General features: G+C 54.7%; 2 protein-coding genes and 1 long non-coding RNA gene across 3 annotated transcripts; 1 reads left to right on the forward strand and 2 right to left on the reverse strand.

Moving 5' to 3' along the window:
* Window positions 1–607: 607 nt before the first annotated feature.
* GDAP1L1 (ganglioside induced differentiation associated protein 1 like 1) lies at window positions 608–14,018 on the reverse strand. Its single transcript, XM_035343545.1, has 6 exons — window positions 13,456–14,018; window positions 10,947–11,139; window positions 8,047–8,220; window positions 4,824–4,921; window positions 4,620–4,734; window positions 608–2,003 (listed from the first exon to the last, which is right to left on the reverse strand). The coding sequence occupies exons 1-6, from the start codon at window positions 13,633–13,635 to the stop codon at window positions 1,660–1,662; spliced, it is 1,104 nt and encodes a 367-aa protein (XP_035199436.1). The 5' UTR covers window positions 13,636–14,018; the 3' UTR covers window positions 608–1,659.
* A 2,996-nt stretch (window positions 14,019–17,014) lies between these two features.
* LOC118176531 (oxidative stress-responsive serine-rich protein 1-like) lies at window positions 17,015–21,550 on the reverse strand. Its single transcript, XM_035343547.1, has 4 exons — window positions 21,491–21,550; window positions 21,155–21,257; window positions 19,319–19,429; window positions 17,015–18,633 (listed from the first exon to the last, which is right to left on the reverse strand). Exons 2-4 carry the CDS (start codon window positions 21,229–21,231, stop codon window positions 17,943–17,945), a joined length of 879 nt encoding a protein of 292 aa, XP_035199438.1. The 5' UTR covers window positions 21,232–21,257; window positions 21,491–21,550; the 3' UTR covers window positions 17,015–17,942.
* LOC118176533 lies at window positions 18,540–19,171 on the forward strand. The gene is made up of 2 exons (XR_004755454.1): window positions 18,540–18,658; window positions 18,779–19,171. It is a non-coding gene; the product is annotated as an uncharacterized LOC118176533 (long non-coding RNA).
* Window positions 21,551–21,686: the final 136 nt, after the last annotated feature.

A 21,686-nucleotide genomic window follows, 5' to 3' on the forward strand; every position in this document is an offset into this window, starting at 1 on the left:
CATCTGAACAGCCTTAGCTGCAGGTGCCTGCTGTGCATGCACAGGTGGTGGATTTGGGTTCTCACACACCGAGAGCGTGACACTGCAGGTAACAGGGGTAACTTATTGCAGCTGCACAGGTTGTATTCCAGTGGTATGCCACCAGCCCATGCTCATTGCAAACACCACATACATTAGTGCATTTTACATTTGTCTAATCCCTGTGTGCTCAGCCCTTGTAACCCCTGCTCAGTACTCACAATTCCATGGCTGCCCGGTTGTACTGAGAACCAAAGCTCCTGGGAAATCCTGCAGCTTTCCAAGCCATAAAGATCATTTTTGAGTTGGAGGCAATGAAACTCATATTGCTTCAGCTGCAGTTGGCATATGTTCCCAAGCCCAGAGAGGCAGCATGGCTCGGCGGGGATCACCAGAGCGCTCTGCAAACAGCCAGCGGAGGTCCTAGCAGGCTGAGCGCCTACAGAAATGTGCGCTTTGGAAGAGGAGTATGCATTGTTTCCATGCGAGTTTTATACCAGTACAGCTCAAAAGGAAAAGCACAAACCACCTGTGCATGTCTCTGCACATGGGCATGCTTTGAAATTAGACTAGGAGTTTGTTGAACACATTTAGGAAGGGGAAGCAGTTACTCCTCCCATACGGTTTATTGAGGATCTCAGTTTCAAAGCACGAGTAGCAGTGAGGCCTGTTATTCTTTCCAACATGCAAAAGGCACAAGAAAGTCATAAACGTGATTCTGTGCAAAGTGTCTCTAAGAAAACACACAGCGAGGAAATGACAGAAAAGAGCCCCCAACGGAAGAGAAGGCCAAAGTGTCTTCAGAGAAGTCCTGAAAGTTTGGAAAATGGTAGTACTTTTTCAGAGTCCCGGTATGCTCAGGCGGTGAGAGATACTTTGAAAATCCACGAAAGAAAACTCAAGACCGAGCCAAAAGGCTAAAACAATAATTCCCTTCATGTGCCAAAATTCAGGGTGGAAGTCAAAATGATTTATCTCATAAAGGAAAAGTGTGGCGGTTAAAGACAGACATGAAATTCTTTTCTAAAAAAAAGTCCACCAAAACCAGACGTAGAAAGTGGATAGATGCTAAGAGTAGCTCAATAAAAAATATTATTTTTAACGAAAATAATTTAAAAAATGGTAAATTGAAGAATGCAAATCCACCTTGACCGTGACCAGCTGCTGCACCCTGCTCTCAGGAAAGCCTCCGAGCATGACAGAATGGCTTCTAGAAGAAGAAAGTCCCCACTAGTTACACATGTGAGATGTGGCCGGTGAACACTTTGGAAACAGACATCGAGGACCCAGTGTCCAAGTCCTGTGGTTCAATTTGGGAAACTTCTCGGGGTTCCCGTCTCGCCCAGTGGAGCTGGCCTGCACCGGCGGCACTTCCCGGCGGGCACGGGGAGCCCAGTGACCCCCTGAGCCTCTCGCTGGCATTGAATAGTTAACCCTAAAAAAGGCATTTACAAGTTGATGCTTTTGTTGTTGTTGTTGTCTTATTTCCTTGCAGTATACTTTTCTACTTCTAGACTATGGAATGTTACATTAAACAATATAATTAGTCATACCTTGCTTCAAATTTCATTACAGTTACTGAGGCTTCATCATAATTTCACACAGCACAGAGACACCAAACTAAACACCAAGCAGCCAGCATTAGATGTATTTTTTCTTTAAGTACCAATAAGCAAAATATCCCATTCCCCCCAGCGATCCCATCAGGAAGGAGGCTCCGAAGAAGGAGGGGGGTTTCCGCTTGACCAGCCGGAAGGCGTTGGGTACCACCGCCGAGAGGAGCGTGGTGTGTATGTCTCCCAAGACTTTCCTGAAGGCAAAGCGTTTCTGTATCCTGTCGAAGAAGGACTGTAGGTTAGGTCTGCTGCCGTCTTCCCAGTATTTCTTAGAGAGTCCTAGAAACTTGAGGCGATGCAGGGTAGCCCCTAATAAGACGTCAGCCAAGGTGAAGACACAGCCACAGAGCCAAAGCTCACACTTCTGCCCTGGAGAAAGAAGTGACAGAGGTAGGATGAGAATAGATCCTTGGGTGGACACTTAGAGACTTGCTCAAAAGCTCCGTGGAAGGAATAGGATTTGGATTAGACTCCCAGTGTTTTTTCGTAGCTCTCTGATGTCCCAAAAGACCAAACCCTATCTACTGGGCTGATCATTTATATATATTTATCATTTATAACCTCCATAAAGATACAAATCACTCTCTGTGAAATGGCTCTTTTGTGGTGCAGCGAGCACTTCTGCTGTGTTAGTGCCTGGGGAGCGTTTGTCCTTGGCTGCCGCTGGGCGTTGGGAGCTGTTTGAGGGGTGGCATGGTAACACGTCCTATTTTAGGGATGTGAGAAATCCTTGGGAATCAAAACCATTTGCTGGCCCAGCCTGGCTGCTCTCCCTGCGTGCTGTCACAGAGGGCCTGCCTCTGTCCCCCTCCAGCTCTGGGCCCCTGCTCAGGGCCACCAAAATTTGTGCCGAGAGCTGGGTTTTGTGGGGAGGCAGAGCTGGGTGTGAGGGCTGGCCAGGAGGGAAGATACCACAGTGCTGATGGCCCCTGATAATGGTGACCTTGGAAATAGCCTCACCTGAGATATGTCCAGGACTAAAACAGGCTGGAAGAAGGTGGCTGGGGTCAGCATAATGTTAAACGCACCCCTGGTGCCCTTTTGGTACTAACGAGCAGGGCAGGGAAATAATGGAGGTGCAGGTGAGGAGGAAACAGCACAAGGGGCAAAGAACCTGGGCTGCCCCTGTACCTCTGCTGGGGCAGTGTGCTGGGTATCCCTGCTTGCTGCACCTTGCAGGCAAGCGCTGGAGCCAGCAAATCTGGAAGGCAGAAGAAAAGCGTGGTAGGCAGCAAGAAGCCTGGCCCCTGCCCTCCCCAGGCTGGAGAGGTACAATGTCCTCCCTAGCTGGATCAACATGCAAAGGGGACGCCAAAATTTTGGGGTGTGCCAGGGCGTTGAGGCTAGGAGCTGCCTGTGCTGGCACTGGGGGGAGGTGTTTGTGCTCTGCTCCTGCCTTAAATCTCCTGGTTTGCACCAAATCCTTTATTTTGGGGCTTTTCCACTGCTCTGTGTGAGGCTCTGCCCTACAGGTGGGGTGGAAAGCCTTCATGATGCCCCTTTGAAATTGGGGGGGGGGGAGGGGGGGGAGAGGCCCCCACTGCACCCTGTGTGGGCCCTGCTGCAGCTGGGCTGCCCACGGGGCCAGGCCGGGGGAATTACTGGTAATTAGCAGGCCTCGTTTGTACCCACCTGGCAGCCTGCCTAATCCTGCCAGAGGCACAGCCCGAGTGGACAGATTGCCTGTGCCTAATTAGTCAGTAAATATTTTCAGTGGCTAATAAAGTGTGGGGGTGCTGCAGCTGGAGCCTGCCGGGTGCTGCCGGGCCCCAAGGATGTGAGGTGAGGGGTTGGTGCTGGGGCCTGCCTTGCTCCTCAGCACCCCTGTGGTGTGCTGGGGGTTTGGGGGCAAAAGTGGCCTTTCAAGAGCAGCCCCTGTGCTCCTGGCACCTCCGAGGGCAGGTAATGAGGTGAATTCAGCTGGCCTCTCCTCTGGGATCTGCTAACGAGGGGGTTCGTTGGATGCAATTAGGCCAATGTGCCGTGCTGCTGTGAGCACCTCGGGGCTTCTAGCATGTTCTAACCCCAGGGCTTTTTGGGGTCTTGAGTGCCCCTTGGTGCCACCCCATGTGATGCACAGCTCCCCAGGTGGGGGCAGCTGTGGGGCCACCCCCTCATTAGCACGTCTGGGCTGCATCCCTGGCACCTCCGGGTGTCCTGAGGATGGGGTCAGGAGCCCTGCTCAGGTAAGCATTGGGGGGACATGGAGGTGGCAGCAGGACAAGCGATGCCCGGCTGTGTCTGGGCACTGGGGGGGGGGCTCTCAGTGGCTCTCAGCAGTGCTGTTTGATGACAGGGCTGGCTGGAGTGGCTCCATCCCCCCTGCTGCCATCTGATGCAGGCTCTGTGCTGTTCCCACCTCTCCAGGACCCTTCAGTGTCCCCAGGCTTCACTGCCCTTGTGCCACTTGCCAGGGGTGGCAGTGCTAGAACCGGGGCACTTGGTACCCTGTGTGCCCCAGGGGTGCACACCAGCACCTAGGGGCTGAGGACTACGTCCCCACCCCTGTGCTTTCAGCAACCTGTGCTCCTCATGGCACAAGAGCTGGGACCAGCCTGGTCTTCCCAGAGCTGGGCAACCACCGCTGAGTTCAGCAGGGCCTGTACTCCTGGACAGAGGGAGCCGGGAGGGTGAGAGGACTTGTTGGTGACACACGTCTGTGCTGGCACAGGTGCCAAAATCCTCCTGCGCTGCCAGAGGTGATGGGGGGCAGAGCAGAGGGGCGGGGGACCGGCAGGATTAGTGTCTAGTTGGTGGGTCACTAGTGGCCCTTTGCTGGGGATGTGCCACCATGCTGCAGTGACCTTGGAGGTCCTGCAAAGCGGGTGTGAGGACAGAGGAGCCACTTGTCCCCTGCGGGAGCAGCCCCTGCCCCATCCATACAGCCTCCATGGAGTTCAGGGTGAGCTTTCACTGAGTGTGAAGCCATCAGCCCTTCCCAAAATCATGCCTGGGCTGAAAACCACCCCATGCAGGCAGCCCTACCTTGGTACTCCAGCTTCCTCTTCTCCAGCTCGGCCTCGATCTGGTCCAGCACCATTCCCAGCTCGCCCAGGATTTTCTTCAAGTAGTTCACGTTGTCGTGCTCCAGGATCTTGGCCTGGGTGGAGAGCGGTGGTGAGGGTGGGAGATGGATGGCCGGCCGGCCACGCATCCCTGCTGCAGCCCCACCACCTCCGAGCAGCTTACCATGAGCTTCTTCTGCTTGGAGAGGTACGGCTCCGTCAGCGGCGGCTCCTCCTCGTGGTCCAGCTTCATCAGCTCCGTGCTGGCGTTAGCCAAGTGTCCTGGAGGGAGACACAAAGAGGGGCTGCGGGGGTGTTTCCTCCCCGCCAAGTGGTGCTGGCCCTGTTTGGCAGGGGCAGGGGTGAGCTGGGGCAGACAGGAGCTGAGGCCTTTGGAGATTTCCCTGGTGAGCTGCAGCCTCACAGATTTTTACAACAACAAAGTGGTGTGTATAGTGAGCTGGCTGAAGGTGCAGTTTTGGAGTTATCCTGTCCCGCAGATGAGCCTAGGAGGCAGCTGAGCTCCCTTCAAAGAGCTTAATTAAGGGGGATTTGCAAGTACAGTCCAGCTGTTTTGTTTGGGAAAAAAAGAGACTTTTTGATGCATTAAATGGCTTTGAAGTGCTGTTCCTCTGTTAAAAAGGAAAAAAGAAAGGACCAGCATGAAGGCTCCCTCTGGGGCTGCTTTCCCTGGCTCTGCTGGGAGTTGCCCAGCTCTTCCCCTTTGCTGGGAGTGTTGCATGGTGCAAAACCAGGCAGAAAACTGGTCCCTGCCCCAAAGGGCTGGCAGAGGATGGGAGAGGAGGCATCTGACAACAGGGGAGAGGGGTCAGATTTAGGCAGCGTAGCTGATGGTCGGTTCAGCCTGGCTCTGGCTGCCAGCCCTTTCCCAACAGCGAAGCTCTGTGCCAGATGGAGCAAAATTCAGACCTCAGTTCCCCCGCAAGTCCCAGGCTGCTGCTGGGATCTGGGCAGGCAGCAGGGATCAGGTTCTGGTTTGTCGCAAGAGCTGGCAATTGCCTAATGCCAGCAGACGTGTTCACACCAGCCCAAAACCATGCAGACTTTGCTTGTTGCAAGAGCTCCTTGCACAGAGCAGCCTCTTCTCCTTTCTGTGATGCACAGGCAGAGGGATTTGGTAGGAAAAGCCATGGGAGGGGAGAAGGTGATAAAACTCCACTAATGGGGGGTTCCCAGTTCTGCTCTGCACCTTCTGCCATTGCCAGCCCAAGGTTTGCCCCTGCCTGCCAGGCTGTCCCTTCCCTGTCCTGTGCTTCCTACTGTGATTATCATCTCTGGAAATCATCACATCAGCAGCTCAGCAAGGCGCAGAGATGCCCTGTAAATCAGCTCCTGCCTTCCCCTGCCTCTGCAGCAAAGCGAGAGTGAGCGGTGTCTACGTGCAGGTCCAGCCCTGACGGCATCCCACTGGGGAGCCCATGGAGAGGGGTCAGGGAGGGAGCTGCAGGCACGGGGACCTGATCACCCGAGGGTGTGGGACAGAGCCATGTGCATCCCATCCGTCCCCACAGTCGGAGCCAGGATCCTTGGCTGCCCCGTGTCAGTTTTACCCCACAAATCCCAGCTGTGGGCTCAGGATGAAAGTGGAGGCCCTGGGGAGCCAAGCTGGCTGTTTTATTTTTCAGTTGGCAGCCTTGGAGGCCAGACCTGTGCTGTCACTGCAGGGGTCCCTGCCCCAGCAGACGGGTCCCTGCCCTCAGCTCTGTGTGTCCCCCAGCCCAGGTACGGTGCTGCCAACCCGAGCCATGCCTCACCCCACTGCCACAATGGGGCTGTGGAGCAGGAGAGGGACTGAAAGGAGGGCACGGGGCTGTGCCTGGGCTGGGAGCACAGCAGCGGCTCTGCTGCCTGATTTACAGCCCCCTGGCTTGCATCAGGTGTGTTTGCTGCCTTCGCAAGTCATCCCAGAGCTGCTGGGATGATTTCCCAAGGGAAAAACTCGGCATTTCGCTGCCATGGGGAATTTGCATCCCGGCAGCATCACCTACTCCTGCCCTGCATCCCCGCTGCCCACCCAGCAAGGCCAAGCCCTGCTCTCCCCACCGCACGTCCAGCTCTGCTGCCGTAGGTGGGGGTGGCGGGGCTGTCACTGCCCTCCCCATCTTCCCGTTCCTGCCATGCTCTGCCCAGCAGATCGGGCCTCTGGGCTGGGATCTCCTGGGCAGCCACCCCGTGTCCATGTGTGTGCAGAGCAGCAGGGAGAGGTACAGGGCTGAGCGTGTTTTAACTGCTAAAGCTGCCTTTGGAAGCACATAGCCCTGTCCCCAGCCATGCTGCCAGGAGGGGTGCTGTGGGAGATGCCAGCAGGAGGCTCTTCGCTGCCCCAGAATGGGGAAGTTCCCCGTTTTCCCCCCAGGATGCTGTAGCAGCCACGGGGAGAGATGCTGTTTGTTCCCCCAGGGGTGCTCTGCAAGCCTCCCAGCCACCTCTCCTTGGTTGATAACTCACAGGCAGCCTGAATATCTCTCTGCTTTACTTCCCCTGCCCCTCTTGGGAGAGCCTGGCCCTCGGTTCTCCTCCTGGGGACACATTTCCAGGCACTTCCCCAGCACGGTGGGGCTGCCAAGCCATCCCCTGGGGCCGTCAAGGGCAGCGCCACGGGGAAGAAGGGCACCCCCAGCGCCAGGGCACCCAAACTGCCCAGCCATCGCACAGCCCCTCCTCTGCGATGGTTTGGGAAAAACGCCACCAGCCAGCAGCTCTGGAAGGCGAGATATTTTGAAACATCTTGGCAGGCCCTGGGCAGCGCGGTGAGTCAGGCGGGGAGTGCGAAGCAATGCAGCAGCACGCTCTGGGGAGGGGACCGGGCTCTGCGCGACGCCTTTATCCGAGGCATGAGTTCAGGTTCCTCTTGTGGGAGGTGAAACACGACTTTGTTATGGGAATGGCCTGGGGCTGGAACCTGCTGGATGGGGGAGAGGCGGGGCAGGTCGGTGCCATCCGGACAAAGTCACTTTCTGGAGAGGGACTCTCAAGGAGCGAGCCCTGCTGCCGAGTTATATTAAGCATCGTCAATGTTTCATGAGCGCTTGGAGGCTGCGTGCTGTCTGGTGCCAATTCATCCACCCTCTGCAATTCAACCTCGCTCTGCTCCCCCACCTGCACCCTTGGAGTTACTGGAGGGAAGAGGAGGAGCGGGAAGGGAGCACCCCAAAAATTGCTGCATGAGGATGTGGTGATGGCACTGCTGGGGAGGGAGGCAGCCGGGCACCCGGTGCCCTGGGGGAACCCTTGGGAAGGGGCTGATGGGGGGCACCCCAGGGCCAGGAAGCCACACCAGGGCACCCGCAGCTCCCTGGCAGCTTTGCTTTGCCATTTTCCCTGCCTTGCCTGAAGGAAGGGCCGCGGTGCCATCCCGCCAGGCCCCTGCCCCAGAGGCGACTTACTGCGGATCTCAGCGGTCGCGTACTTTGGGATCATGGAGTCGGTGGTGAGCTCGGGGTGCAGGATGCAGCCGTGCGTGTAGGCGTCCATGGGCAGCGAGTCCAGCAGCTCCCGGTACTGCAGCACCCGCGAGTGCAGCGGGGTCCCGGGCTCGGGGATCAGCTGGGGGACGTTGTCTGAAAGGGGCAAACAGGAAAGGTGTTAGCAGTGTGGGGCTCGGGGGGCCGGGCACGCAGTAGGGGCCCGTTAGCCCATGCTGGAGCCCCGTTTGCAGTCCTTTGGTTTCACAGCTCCCAGCAGGGGAACGAAACGTTTCCCTTCTGCAGAAAGGAGCTCAGACCTGCGGGTCCAAGGCTTGGTCTCGGTTACGTGCTCTACACCAGTGCAATGAGGTACCTCGTTTTTTTTTGAGTTTGCTTGAAAATCCCATTCAATATAGGTAGTGAGGGTGACAGAGCAAGGAGCCAAGCACCTCTCCCCTCTGCTCTCATCCAGTGCTGAAACCATGAGAGCACCCCTTGCCCCGGCAGCTGTGAGCATCCTCGGCTTGTGCTTTATTCACTTCCACTGCACGGCAGTTTGCGTCGTGCTCCTTTTATTTCATTTACAGCTCAAAATGCGCAGCAGATGACACCAGAAGGAGGGAACCATTCCTGTTGTCTCCTCCAACAATATCAGGCCCGTTTCTTCACGGGATCATAAAAGTTTATGGCTTTTGCTGATAGTTAATAGGGAGCGAGCAGATTTACTGCTGGGACTCAGCACGCCGGGCTGTCCGTGTGCTGCCTGCCCACCTCTGGGGCCGAGCGAAGGGTGCAGAAGCAGACGGACTTCTGCAGACGTGGCCAACGCTGCTCCCTAATTAAGGACCCGAAATGACGTTCTGGCACTGCCAGTGGTGGGAGCAAGGCAGCGGCACAGGCTGGCCCAGAAGGGACAGACAGCAGAAGTTTCGGCAGCCTGAATATTGCAAACCTTCTGACACCTCTGATCAGGGGAGCTGGGTGGAGGGTGGGATGCAGACCCACAACACACAGCAAGGGGAGGTGATGGCAAGAGCAGAGGCACCCGATGTCCCCCCAGCTCCGTTCAAAGCAAGCACGTGCTGCTGCCTGCGCTCCAGCTCTCCAGCTTGGGACTTCCCAGCAGAGGAAAGCACCCGGCTGAATGAAACGGTGACAACCAACCTACAGCCTGCTCGCTCCTCGTGGTGCACGCTCAGCACCTGACAGGCTGGTGCCAGGGCTGGAAACCAGCGTGGGCACCACAGCCCCGTCCAGCAGCCGGAGGGAGCAACCACAAGGAAATAGGAGCTGCAGGCTGCCAGCCCGTGTCCTTCACCAGCCTTCTGGGGGGGTGGCAGATCTGGGTGGTACGGGTGGCCCACAAAGGAAAAAATATATACATAGGTCCATAGAAAGGTGGCCCAAAAAAGGAAAAATATTGCTTATCGTGCTGCCCTTTAATGGTAGCTCAGCGTAACTAGCAGAAAATGCTTCCAGTCCTGGAAACAAAGCTCTGTGACTGCTCCTTCTAATACAGGCATTCCCAAGCCCTGCACATTGCTGTGAGGTGGGCGATGCCTCCTCAGACCACCGCAGTGTCACCCTGGTGGTGCTTTTTGTGGTTAATGTTGGTGGGCCATGGCTCCAGAGCAGGTGGTGCAGAAGGGGGTGATGGCCTTGGGCCATCCTTCCTCTCCCCAGGTGCTCCCCACATCACGTTTCTCAGCGGAAAGGTAAGAAAATGCACCTGGCTGGAAGAGCTCAGGGGCAGGCATTTCCCCAGAGCAGCAGGGAGGGAACACCGCGTTCCTCCACGGCAGCAAAGCACAAGTGACAGTGGAAAGATTTTGTTGCCAGCTCCTGAAGAAAAATACTTGCTGTGTTTTGGAGGGCGAAGGAAGAGGCAGGAGCAGTTTCCCTAGTATCCATGCTGGCTCTCAGCTGCTGCTGCGGGGGGATATTGCTGCTTGTCCCCCAAAAAAAGAGCACGTCCCCTGGCAGAGCCACAAATCCCCACCGCGCTCAGAGCTGTTCCCTGCTGCTGGCGTTAGCCGATGTCCCTCCCCTGCTGGGACAGCGTGCTGCCAGCATATGCCTCGTCACCTGCTCCTCGCAGCGCCCGGCTGACGGCACCGAGCGGTGCGGGGACTGCGGCCCCACGGGGCGATGAAGCTCGGGGCCCCCAGGGTGTGGGGCTGCCCCGTCCTGGGAGCTGCTGCTGGCGAGGACTCCCCTGTGGGATTTGGGGTGCCCGTCCGTCTGTCCCCACGGCGGGGAAGTGCTGTGGCTGTGCTGAGCACCGTGGTGGTGAGGCCAGGAGAGGACAGCAGCTGAGGCTGGCACGGCGCCCTTGCTGGGGGAGCTATTTTGAGATGGTTTTGATGTCTCTGTCGCAAGGGTGATGGATGCTGGGGCGAGCGTCGTGATGCCGCAGCCAAAGCTCCCTGCTTGGCTTTGAAGCCCCCCCAGCCGAGCGTCCCAGCCCGGCAGCTGCAGAGTTGGAAGAATGAGGGCGAAGGGACTCGAGGTGCTGCTTGCCATACAGCACCGCTCAGCATCCCGGGGTCAGCCGGGCACTGCCTGCAGCCCTGCCCCGGGGGGAACACAAGGACACCCCGTCCCAGTCCCCTCCTCTGGATCCGTGTCACATCACCCCACAGCCCCAGCACTGCTCCCTTGGTTTGACCTCGCTAGGGCCATTTTCCCCAGTGAGACCTCAAGGAGATTTTTCATAGGAAAACGTGAAAGTCTGGGGAGGCCTGGTTGGTCACTGCTCCCTTTGGGGACAGCTGAAACTTTCCAGGGAGAAATGGGTGTGATCAGCCAACAGCATCTCACTCAGCCCTAAATTTCTGCTGCGATGCAGCCTGGCCACGCGGCTCTGCCCCCCCCCTTACCTCCCGTGAAGTTCTTCTCCATGTAGTCGATGATCTGGTTGTAGTCGCTGATGATGTTGTCCCTGTGGATGATGACGGGCACCTCCTCCCCCAGGTTGAGCCGCATGAACCAGGGCTCCTTGTGCTCCAGCAGGGGCATGCTGACGTCCCGCTCCTCGCAGGGCAGCCCCTTCTCCGCGATGACCAGCCGCACCTGCAGCGGGGGACGGGGGGAACGGGCCCGAGCTGGCCCCAAAAGTGCTCCGGGGCCATGGGGCACGCGTCGCCCCACGGGTCCCTCGCCCACCGGCACAGCACCGTGCTGTCACACGCACCTCGCTCCCTCTGCGAGGAGCCGAGGTGGCGGAGTGAGGGTTTCCCTTGCTGGTAATGGGTGGAAATATCACGAGGGAGACCTGTGCCCACCCGGAATTTTGCAGGGTCTGGTGGCCTGCATGATGTGCAGATGAAGTTAGGGATGGGGGCCTGGAAGCCCGGCCCTCGGCCTCAGGTGGAGGCAGGCAGAGGTGGCAGCTCCCCAGCTGGAGGGGATCTGCGATGGGGCTGTGGATCCCAGCTGGGCAGAGCACCGGCACACACCCAGAGAGGAAGAAGAGGAGGAGGAGGAGGAGGAGGAGGAGGCAGCGGCTGCAGCAGTGCTACACCTTGTGCCCAGGGGATGCTCCAGCCCGGCTGGAGGAAACCTGGATGGAAATTCAGGTATGCCCTGCTCTCGGGGTCAGGCTCTGGCTTTGCTGGGCACGTTTTGGATAAAGGCTCTGTTTTGTGGAGGGTTTCAGGCAGCTGATGTACTCGAGGAAACCCTGGGAGCAAGGAGAGCCCTGCTGTGCTTTCTCCTCCTCCCTGCTGGAGCACTGCCTCTGGTGTGTTTCCCCAGGGCATTGCCCACCCCCTGCACCCCTTTGTGCCTCCTGTGCCACCACACTTGGCCTCCCCGCTCTCTGCTCCTCTCCTCTCCTGCAAGGCCGCCCCTGGGGCAGCCCTGGCCGGTTTACAGAGGGAAACACCGAGCCCAGCTGAGGAGGGAGCCGGGGGCAGGGCTGCTGTAGGAGCTGGGTCCCTGCTGGGCCCTGGGGTGCTGTGCACAGCCCAGCATCCTCCTCTGAGAGCCTGGCTGCTCTTTTCTGTGCTCGGGGTGTTGTTGAATGTGCACTCAAGGTCTCCTTTTAAGCTTCTGGATTGCAAAAAACCTGACCACTGAGAACCAAGTATGTCAGACAGGCCAAAACACCCTGTGGGGATGTCAGAGCCATGTTTCACAGAACTGCTGAATGAAGGCAAATCACTTGTTTTCCTCCAACCAGCAGCAGCAGCTAAAAATACATCTTAACAAATATAAGCATTTCTATGAGCACTTCAAAGTTCCTGGGGAATTAGCCATTAATTATTGATGGGGCTGACAAATTATTATTATTTTTTTCTTTTAATGTCAGGCAAGGTAAAGCCTGCTTCCCTCAACAGGAAACTGCTCCCAGCGTTTTCCTCCCACCCGAGGGACAAACCCTGGCTGGGGCCACCCTGGGTGCCCCCCCAGGCTCCCACTGTTCCCTTTTGCCATCGTGCCTGGGACTGGGGCCATCAGGGACCAGGCAGGGGCAGCACGGGTGTGAGGGCCCCTGGGGGTGCCTGTGCCTTAAGGAGGGGATCCAGCTGCTGGGGGCTGTGCCAGCAACAAAAAATAACTAAATAAAAGCCACCCCCATTGCCTGCTGCAGCCCCTCACCAGTACGGATCCGGATCAGCACAGAGTGTGTGTGGCTGCCCTGCTGCACCGGGCGCCTACGGGCCCACGGCGTGCACGAGCAGATGGGGACGTCCCCACTGTGGGGCTCGAGTGGGTCCTGTGGGTGCTCCCCAGGGCCCCATGGGTGCCCCCCAAGCCCCCGAATTGCTCGCTGCCCTTCTTCTGTCAATGGCGCGGGAATGACAGAGGGGCCAGCAGGAGGTCAGGTTTGTTACGGTGCTGCCGTGCTGCAAAATGAGCGTTTGCCACCACCCAGAAATGGGATTTCTGGCTGTCTGCCCCCCACCCCCCCACCTCCCCGTCCCTTGCACAGGACTGGGATTTCCAGGGTGCTGCTGCAGTGTCGGGGCCAAGCGTTCCCGGCACAGGGCCACATCCCGGGGTCGCTCCCTGCTCTGGGAGGCGCGGGGGTCCCACAGCCCCCAGCTGCAGGGTGGTCCCGGGCTCAGCCTTTGTCTGCACGCCTCGCCACACCGGAGAGGGTCGGGAGCGAGTACAAAGCAGAGGCGTCTCCCGCCGCAAAGCCTGGTCTCGGAGCCACAGCAGGGTTTGGCTGAGCCCCCCCCCCCCATCCCTTCCCCAGGGAGATGCTGTTGAAACGCAGAAATGCGGGTACAAAAGAGCTGACCGGGCACACGCTGCTCCCCTTGCCAGCCTGGGGAATAGCTGCTGGCTCTTCCCCGAGCCGAGCCCTCCTCCCGAGGCAAGGGTAAGCCCTGGATGCAGGAGGTGATTCTTCCCCGAGAACCCGGCCGAGCGCTTTACCTTTTGGGAGCTGAAGGACTGGGTCCAGTGGTACAAAACCAGCCTGTCCTGGGCTTTGAGAGCGGGATCTGTCGGATCCTGATTTTCCTCCCCCTCCTTGCCTTTCCCCGTGTCGTTCTCCAGAGCCGAGATGGGCCACCAGCTGCAGTTGGTGGGAGTGACATTATTGGGAGTCGCCATGACAGCCTGCGAGCGGAGGGGGACGATGGAGGAGCCGCGCTAGCCCAGCATCACATGGGCTCCCGCGAGCAGCATCACTCCCGGGGCAGCTCCATCTCCCTGCGCCCCGGCGGGCACGGCGTGGGCACGGCGTTGGCGCGGGTGGACGCGCAGCCCCGCGGCTCTTGGCCACGCTCCCCGGGGAGCGGGCACGCTCGCAGCATCGCTGCGATGGGCGAGGCGGCACCGGGGGCTCCCGCTGCACGCCTGCTGGCTCAGCAGCCCGGGGCAGCTCCGAGCCTCGATGTTTTCCAGCAGGGGTTAAAGGGTTTTCGCTGTCCTAGGTACGGCTGACGGGTGGTAAATGGCTACAGCTGCGGATGCCGGCTTTAAAATGTCCAGCGGGCGTCTCGCCTGCCTTAAAGCCTTGAATGAAAAGCAGCAGCAATGGTTCTTTATGGATTTTCAGTGATTTTTTTGGAGAGCACAGGTCAATTCCTGCCTAACGGGTGTTGTTAGGGGCTATTTCTCAATTGGCAAAGTGGGGCAAAGCTGCACGGCAACGGGGTTTGTGCACTCGGGAAGCCGCAGGGTCCCTGTGGCTGTTGTCCTGTGTGTGCTGGAGGTGTCCCTGCGGAGATTTGCACAATAGCACCCCAGCGGAGATCTGCATGCCCCTGTGTGGCCAGCTGGCATGTTTCTGCACGTGCTGACCTGGCAACCTGGAGGTTTGGTGGCACTTGGCCTCGTCACGCTCCTTCTCCATCCGTCTGGAGGCAATTCCCCGTGGGTGGAACTGGCTGCCAGCGAGAGAAGCAATTCTGGGGGGCACCGGCTCTCCCCTTGGTGTCAGAACATCCTGCTCCCAGGTGATGGGTGCCAGGGCTGCAAAACCTTGTCGGTTGCCTTTGCTGCTGCCAACCCAGCACCTTGGTGGCTGGAGAAGGAGCCAGCCCCGGTGCCCAGCTGCGCAGTGCCGTCTGTGCTCGGCTGTCCCCGCCGCTGGCACGCTGCAGAGCGGCCCTCCATGGGCAGGCAGCATCCTCTGGGGCTCTTGTGGCTGGGAAGGGGCATCTCTGGCTTCAGAAAAGGGAAGGAGTAGCTTGGGAGAACCAGAACCGTTTCCTCCTGCGGATCGGTGTCTGGAAAGCTCCATCTAGCGGCACGCCTGGTGATGGAGCTGCTGCGCAGCTGGGAACTGGGAAATGACCCCCTCGGCACCCCCGGGGTCCGGCGGCTCTGCGGCCCCTCTGGGTGCGCTCACTTACCCGGCGCCTTGCCGGGCAGAGCAAAAACCAGAATCCTTGCTTGCCAAACCGAGCAAGGGGCAGGATCGGTGCGGGCGCCTTTAGCGGGGCCTGACCTTGCCTGACCTTGGGATCGTCCTGTGCCCACGCCGAGCGTCAGAACTCGGCCACACTGATTTTTTTCCAGGTGTCCTGATTCAGCGTCTGCCGATGTAAAGCTCGGCCAGGGCTCGGTTTGGCTTCTGTAAGGTGAGAAATAAATGTCATCGATCCCAGGTGCCTTTCTGCATCACGCTTCGGCTGAACTGGCCCTGAAATTAGATAGGCAAGTCGCTTGTAAAAGGCTGCGGGTGGGGGGGAGATGCTGAAAAAACATGTCCTGGTGCTGCTGACATAGGAAGGACGGTGTTAGGGCGAGAGGGACAATATTTATGGGCTTCAGCTGGCATCAGGTTCCGCCAGACAAGCTCTCCTGGCCCTCAGGCAGCCCTCTGGGAGCAGGCAGACCGCAGTGAAGGATTGCCTCTGGTTTTATTGACATTACGCTGCTGCGGGTAGTGGAATGGCAAGGAACGGGGTGTCAGGGGGGACTGAAAACCTGCAGGGAAAAAAAGAAGGGGAAGAGAGCCCAGAGGCGTTCCCCTGTCCGGTCCCCATCAGCTGCAGTGCGGGTCAATCAGGGTAGCGGTGCTGTGCAGACCTTCCCAGACAAGGTGCTGTTTGCTAAAAAAGCCTGAGTTTCAGGCAGGCAGCAAGCGGGAGCTGTTAGAGGAGCTAAGCAGACGAGCTGAACTGGGACGGGTTTAAAGGAAACAATAACCTTGGGACTGGGGCCTCTCAGAACTCATGTCACCAAAAAGAGGTGGTTTGAGCAATGGAAATGTTAGCGGTGTTTGGTATGTTTGCTGTCAGCGTGACTGTAGGAATGGAGGACCAGGAGCAGCTGCCCTCCCTCTGCTGCAGTCCGTGCTGGACATGCTCAAACACCAGTACAAACAGCAGTTCGGGCAGGCTGTGTCACCACCAAGCTTTTGGCTCTTTTTTTCCCTCTCACTACTAGTTACCCTGCCTTGCGAGGAACTCTATGGAAACGTGCCCAGAGAACCTTTCCTCTCGTCCAGTCTCGTGGCAGTTTTAATTAACCTCTCGCCTCCCTAAACCCCTTGGATGTATCTCGAACATGCCTAACTTCCTATTTCCGTACTTCCCCAGGCACACCAGGCCTTTGAAAGAGGGGACAGAAACAGAACATGGAAAAGAAAATCAGCACTTTGACTGAAAGTGGAAATGTCCTTAGAAAAACAGCAGCAACAAAGGTAACTCATGCTAAAGGTTTATGTTTAAAAGCAAAGCAGATATTACATGACCAAAACTGTATGTGAAGGTATGCAGGATGGTGCTGAAGAGGAAGGTGGAGTGTGACAGAGAAAGAACGTGAGGGGAAAAACGCGTTCACGTATGCAAAGCTGAATATTTAAAGCAGGTAATTCACAGGTGAAAAGGTAAGTGTGATTAGTACGTTGAAGGTAAAAGGACATAGCTGTCGCCGTTATTCAAAATCAAACATCGGAAGACCAGAAGTTGTGTCCCCCCTTCACCCTGCTGTCCCCCAGATAACTCAACAGTAACTTCCTTTTATAAAGGTGTCATCAAGTACCCAAACATCCCTCTTCCTTTTTTCTAACTTGGAGGTAGGTAAGAGAGATAAGAGTACGAGCCACTACTGCTTGCTAAGGAACTGTATGAAGTGGCAGCACTTAAGAGCAAAGTAAGGTTTAATCGTATTCTCACATAAATTTACTTGGATTTAAAAAAAAAAAAACTTTTAATCTGAACTTAGCAGAAGCTAGTGTGAATTTTAGGGATGACCAGAATAAAATCAGAAAGGATTTCTGTGACTTCTCTAGCACAAAATGCAAGGCCAAGGATCTATTATTACCTGTTTTATACAACTACTTGCAACTCCCTGGCTTGCTGATCACTGATCTTGAAACATGTAAATACAAATTGGAGTATTTTACTCAAATGCAGTTGTTTAGCATGTGCTTGCATCTGATGCTGAAAGCAGACTTTTGGTTATTTTTAAAAACAAAACTAAACCAACCCATTATCCTGGGGAAAAATGAGTGTAAATCAAATTATTCAGGCTCTAATTTGTTGGGTTTTGACAAACATTTATTAATGCAAGTCTCAGCAACAATTGTATTTCAGTATTTTCAACCAGATGGAATGTCATAGCTCTACACCACAAAGCCTGTATGATACACAATCCTTGTTTGCCCTAGCTCCAAACTGCTTTGTGTATCAAACATGCAGAAACAGTGCATATAGTTGGCTCCACGATCTCCACACCTGAGACAGCACGGCCCAAAAAACGGTTAGCCTGCTTTGCTCTCCCTTAAATCATTCCATCTGTAAAGCACAAATAACAAAATATATTTTTGCTTCTAAGAGCTTCACTTATCTGCAGAAAAATAGAACTGCTTAAGACTGAGCTAGTTAAGTTACAAAAGGGTCCAAGCACACACCCACACACTCCGGACCTCCTACAATTCTGCGAGGAGGAAGCATTCCCAATTGATCCAACTGAAAAGGAGCCAGGCAGCGTTCGAGGAAAGGAGATGCATCCTATCCAAAATACTGAATGCCTTCTCATTCTTCTTCCTAGAGCAGGATGAGGAGGACAGAGCTGTAGCCATGAAACATTTCTCTATGTATTGGGACACGTTAAGAATGAACTTTCCAAACACTGCAAAATTTCAGAACAAAACCTAAAAGGTTCTTTTCCAAAGACACAGTGAGAACAGAGTACAGAGCTTGAATATCCACAGCACAAACCAAAAAACAAGTGGAGTTTGTTTGATCTACAGTGCTTCTGTTAAGGTATTTAGAGACTTTAGTGCATCCTTTTTAGAACTAAGCTCAGAAACTATATTCCATTTTTTATTTTATTAGAAAACTAAACTGTATGATGCAAAGAAACATTTGATCAAACACAAAACAGCAAAAACATGGCACTGACAAGGCATTTAACCCAACCATTACTCCAAATTCTGAATCTTGGTTCTCTATTGCTTTCAGTCAAGTGTACATCATTTCTGCCATGTGGGACATTTTCTTAGGAATATATAAGTAGTATTCCATGTAGCCTGAAAGATCTTCAATAGTCACATCATCCACAAAGGCTCGAGCTTGCTCAGAACACGACCTGGGAGAACCCGACGCGGCCGTTCCACACGGGGACCTGCTTTGACGCGAGTGGGCACGGACTCCCAGGACGGCCTTTTCGCATTCGGACAGGACGCTCCGTAAGCCAGAGAAAGAGTACACTTCCATGGAGCGCCACTGTCTGCACTGGCATTTCTTGTCCGTACAAGGGCACTGCTTGCCATTGCTAAGCATGGATAAGGACTGGAAATCTGAGGTTTGGCTTGAATGCAAGCTAGTCTCGAAGGACGAGGAGAGACCAAGGCAATTTTCCCTCAACTTCCCCAAAGGCTCTTGAGTGGTGGAAGCTTCCAGAGGTTCAGTTCTGGCTCTTCTGTCATCGCTGGTCTCAAAGTGAGAATCGTGCCCATCCTTTGTACCGTGTTCTGCTGGAACAAAAATGTCTGAAGTGACGTTACTCTTTGTGTCTGACTGGGTTTTGTGTTTCAGCTGGCTGTTGGCTTTCACGTTGCAGTATGTAAACTTGGGGGGATGCAGAACAGGAGACTTGGAACGTCTGCGACGTGGAACTCTCGCCGATCCTCTCGAAGGCTTTCTCACACACCTGTAGGGTTGTAAGGGGTCAATAGGTAGGTAATAGGTAGGACAGAATTTAGGCCAAAGCTCAAAAAGCTCTAAAATGTGGCTAACCGTGTATATCTAAATATGTGTGTGTGTATATAATGGTTTGTTTTTTTTTTGCTTCTTAGAGAGATCAGCTGCTGGTGGCATACAATCTCTGGCAGGAACAGTGGAGGAGTCTGAACGAACTGGAGCTCCCCTGAAGGAGAGATGTGTAACAACCCCCGTTTTAAAGGTACTTCCCCCAAAATCTTTTGTTGAAGGTGCCTGTCATCCCAAACTGAGCTGTAACGCAGAACCTGGTATCAGATAGAGCTGCGGGCAGAATAACACTGAATATCCAGGTACGTCAAAACAAAAATAAAAGAACCCCAAAAGGTGGTGAGAGAAGGGTGCGATCATTTAAGACTTGAAGAGAAGGACCTCTGAGGAGATTAGTGGAAAAGAAAGTTTTAGGTACCTTCTCTCTGATAAGAGGCAGTATTATTATTTTTTGTAAGTACTTGATAAAAGCCTCTTAACATCGTATCAAACAGTTATGGTAAATATTTGCAATAGGAAGGAGAGATATGTTCAACCACATAATTAACAACTTTCAGTGAAAACAGTACGCAAGGTTTAAATGTCTCAATCAATACATGTACGGTGCAGCTAACGGGATGTTTTACCCATGCCATGCTTCCTTGGAGCAAACAGATTGTTGTTTGGCTCCATCCACAGCTGTTCTGATCGGTGTCCTGAGAACCGTCCCATCGCCCACAGACAGAGCTGCAATACATCTAAGTAAAAAGGAAAATGCCACGTTACAGTGGTGCCTCAACATACAGTTTCAAAGATCTCTGGATTCAGCCTCACAGCTTTAGATGCTTAGCGAAGACAATTCAGTTTGCAGCCTTGACTTCCTCTACAGTCAGTGGTTAGAAACAGGATCTTACGGAGATCTGTCCAACCACCCTTTTTCTGTTGACCACAGTTAAGTGCCTAAAAATAGGTGGGATGTAAGGAAACAAGGCCAAAATGCCCAGCGGCTGATGTCATGCCCTATTAGCAACAAAATGACACATTAAAGGAATGTAAACTCATGTTCCAATTATTTCTGTCTGACAATAGTAGTTAAAGATAGACTCCTACTCATCTAAAATGCAAAGTCAGGAACCCACAGCAGCAAGCTGAGGAATAGTCAATAGAGAAGTGGATGAGGTACAGCAACGGACGAGATTACCGATTTATTTCTCATTAAAACTTCCAGATAAACATGTCATGAAAAAAAAAATACTTCTGGCCCTGGAAATCCAGGCAACAAACATACCTTACCTCACGTGCCTCACCACAGTGCTCTGTGCCTAGTTCAGTACAGAAGTGCAAGCAATTACAGAGATGCTTAACAAAGTATCAGCATATGGTTTCGGATCTGATGGCCATATACGCAATTCAGAACCCAGGACAGGAAATCCTAAGTAAGGTGTCTGAAAGTCTATCAGGAGAGCCAAGAACTCTGCCCAAAGTTCATCTTAACAGACTAGTCAGTAGGTATTAGCTGTTCAAAATAAGATCTTTGTGTGCCTGAAGAGAGATCATCAGGAATCAACCAGAATTCCACGCAGCCTGCCACTGGCAACACCTTAAAAGCGGTATTGTTAGTAAGCACAGATCCTTGCTTCTCTCTGATCTAGAGAACAGGTATTTTTTTCCACATTTAACAGAAAACATCCTCAAATATAGAGAATGAATAGTAAATGAAAATGTATTTTTATTGAGCAAGGGAGGTCATGAGTTCAGAGTGTTGATGGCTATGAGCTCTAAGCCAACGTTAGTTATCTATACAAAAGCTTTCCCTTATGCGGACGAATTCCCAAAAGGCTTCAAGTGAACCATCTCACGATGTATTAGCCTTCATGATTTTATTATCTTCTGCTGCTAAGGAACGAGCTTATACTACATATTATCTATGTATTCAGTGCATTATCAAATGTTTGGGGTATAAAAATGTCCACAGACATTTTACTCTGTTATCTCCTGAAATAAGAACTTATCAGTGTCCACATTTAGCCTGATAACTTCCAGTGAGGCCAGGCTCTAGAGCAGCACAACGTTTCAGTACTCTTTTTCAGATGCTCTCCAGGCAAATGCTTATGTGCTGCAGTAAATAATGAGGAGCCTGAAGGCATCAGCATTTTGATAAATAGATGAACAAGTTCTGTATCTCACAAGGTGACTAAAGCTACCGCAACAGTTAGAGTGGGTCCACTGCTCTGGGCGAGTCATTTCATGGTTTCATGCTGTCACTGTGTAATTTCAGTCGGATATGGAGCCAAAATTAGTACCAAAGTACTGCTTTGCCTAGTCAACAGTTATAACGACCATGTTTCGTTTGAAGCAATGAATTTTCTTCCCCTAGGAGCGCAAGGAGCCTTTTCCCACCTCACATTTGAGATTCAAAGCAACAGCAGACAGACCCGTAACGACACCATGCCTTGCCAGGGCCCTTCCCCGGGCTCACTCACCCTGCCGCGTCCACCCTCAGCTTTTTGAAGGCCAGCTGCAGGCTCTCCTCCTCCTCATCCTTGGCTGCCGGGTCCATGGGGGGGCCGTGCCATGCGCCGGGAGCTACAACACAGAACGGGGAGGGCCTCGCTGCGGCGGCTGCCCGGCTCCAACGGGCTTCCACCGGGAGCTGCGCCCCGGGAAACCGCCCTGGGGGGACAGAACCTCCCGGAGGGGGGGAGAGGGGGGGGAACCTCCCTCAGGGGGGATAAAGATTCCCTCAGGGGTTAAAGCTCCCCCGGGGCTGCCACCCCCGGGCCACCGCCGCCCGCTCCCGGCCACCACACGGGGCCTAACCCGTCCCGTGGGGCCCTGCCCTGCTCCGTGAGGCGGCCCCGGTCCCGCCGCTCCGCCCCGGCCCCGCTCCGTGAGGCGGCCCCGCGCTCCCCCCCCCCCGCTCACCGGCCGCCCCCCTCCCGCCTCGCTGCCGGGGCGGCGGCAGGCCCCGAGCACAACAGGAAGTGGCGTCAGCGGCGCGGAGCGCACTGCGCA

The sequence above is a fragment of the Oxyura jamaicensis genome, chromosome 20 (assembly GCF_011077185.1).
Source record: "Oxyura jamaicensis isolate SHBP4307 breed ruddy duck chromosome 20, BPBGC_Ojam_1.0, whole genome shotgun sequence".
Taxonomy (NCBI): domain Eukaryota; kingdom Metazoa; phylum Chordata; class Aves; order Anseriformes; family Anatidae; genus Oxyura; species Oxyura jamaicensis.

Excerpts from the sequence above, each read along its gene's own strand:
- GDAP1L1 (XM_035343545.1), bottom strand. The coding sequence starts at position 13,635 with ATGGCGACTCCCAATAATGTCACTCCCACCAACTGCAGCTGGTGGCCC. Across the intron at positions 11,140-13,455 it reads AGTCCTTCAGCTCCCAAAAG|GTGCGGCTGGTCATCGCGGA; the intron begins GTAAAGCGCTCG and ends CCCCCGCTGCAG. Across the intron at positions 4,922-8,046 it reads CGCGACCGCTGAGATCCGCA|GACACTTGGCTAACGCCAGC; the intron begins GTAAGTCGCCTC and ends GTCTCCCTCCAG.
- LOC118176531 (XM_035343547.1), bottom strand. The coding sequence starts at position 21,231 with ATGGACCCGGCAGCCAAGGATGAGGAGGAGGAGAGCCTGCAGCTGGCC. Across the intron at positions 19,430-21,154 it reads CTGAGGGTGGACGCGGCAGG|ATGTATTGCAGCTCTGTCTG; the intron begins GTGAGTGAGCCC and ends CTTTTTACTTAG. Across the intron at positions 18,634-19,318 it reads TCCAAGGAAGCATGGCATGG|GTGTGTGAGAAAGCCTTCGA; the intron begins GTAAAACATCCC and ends ACAACCCTACAG.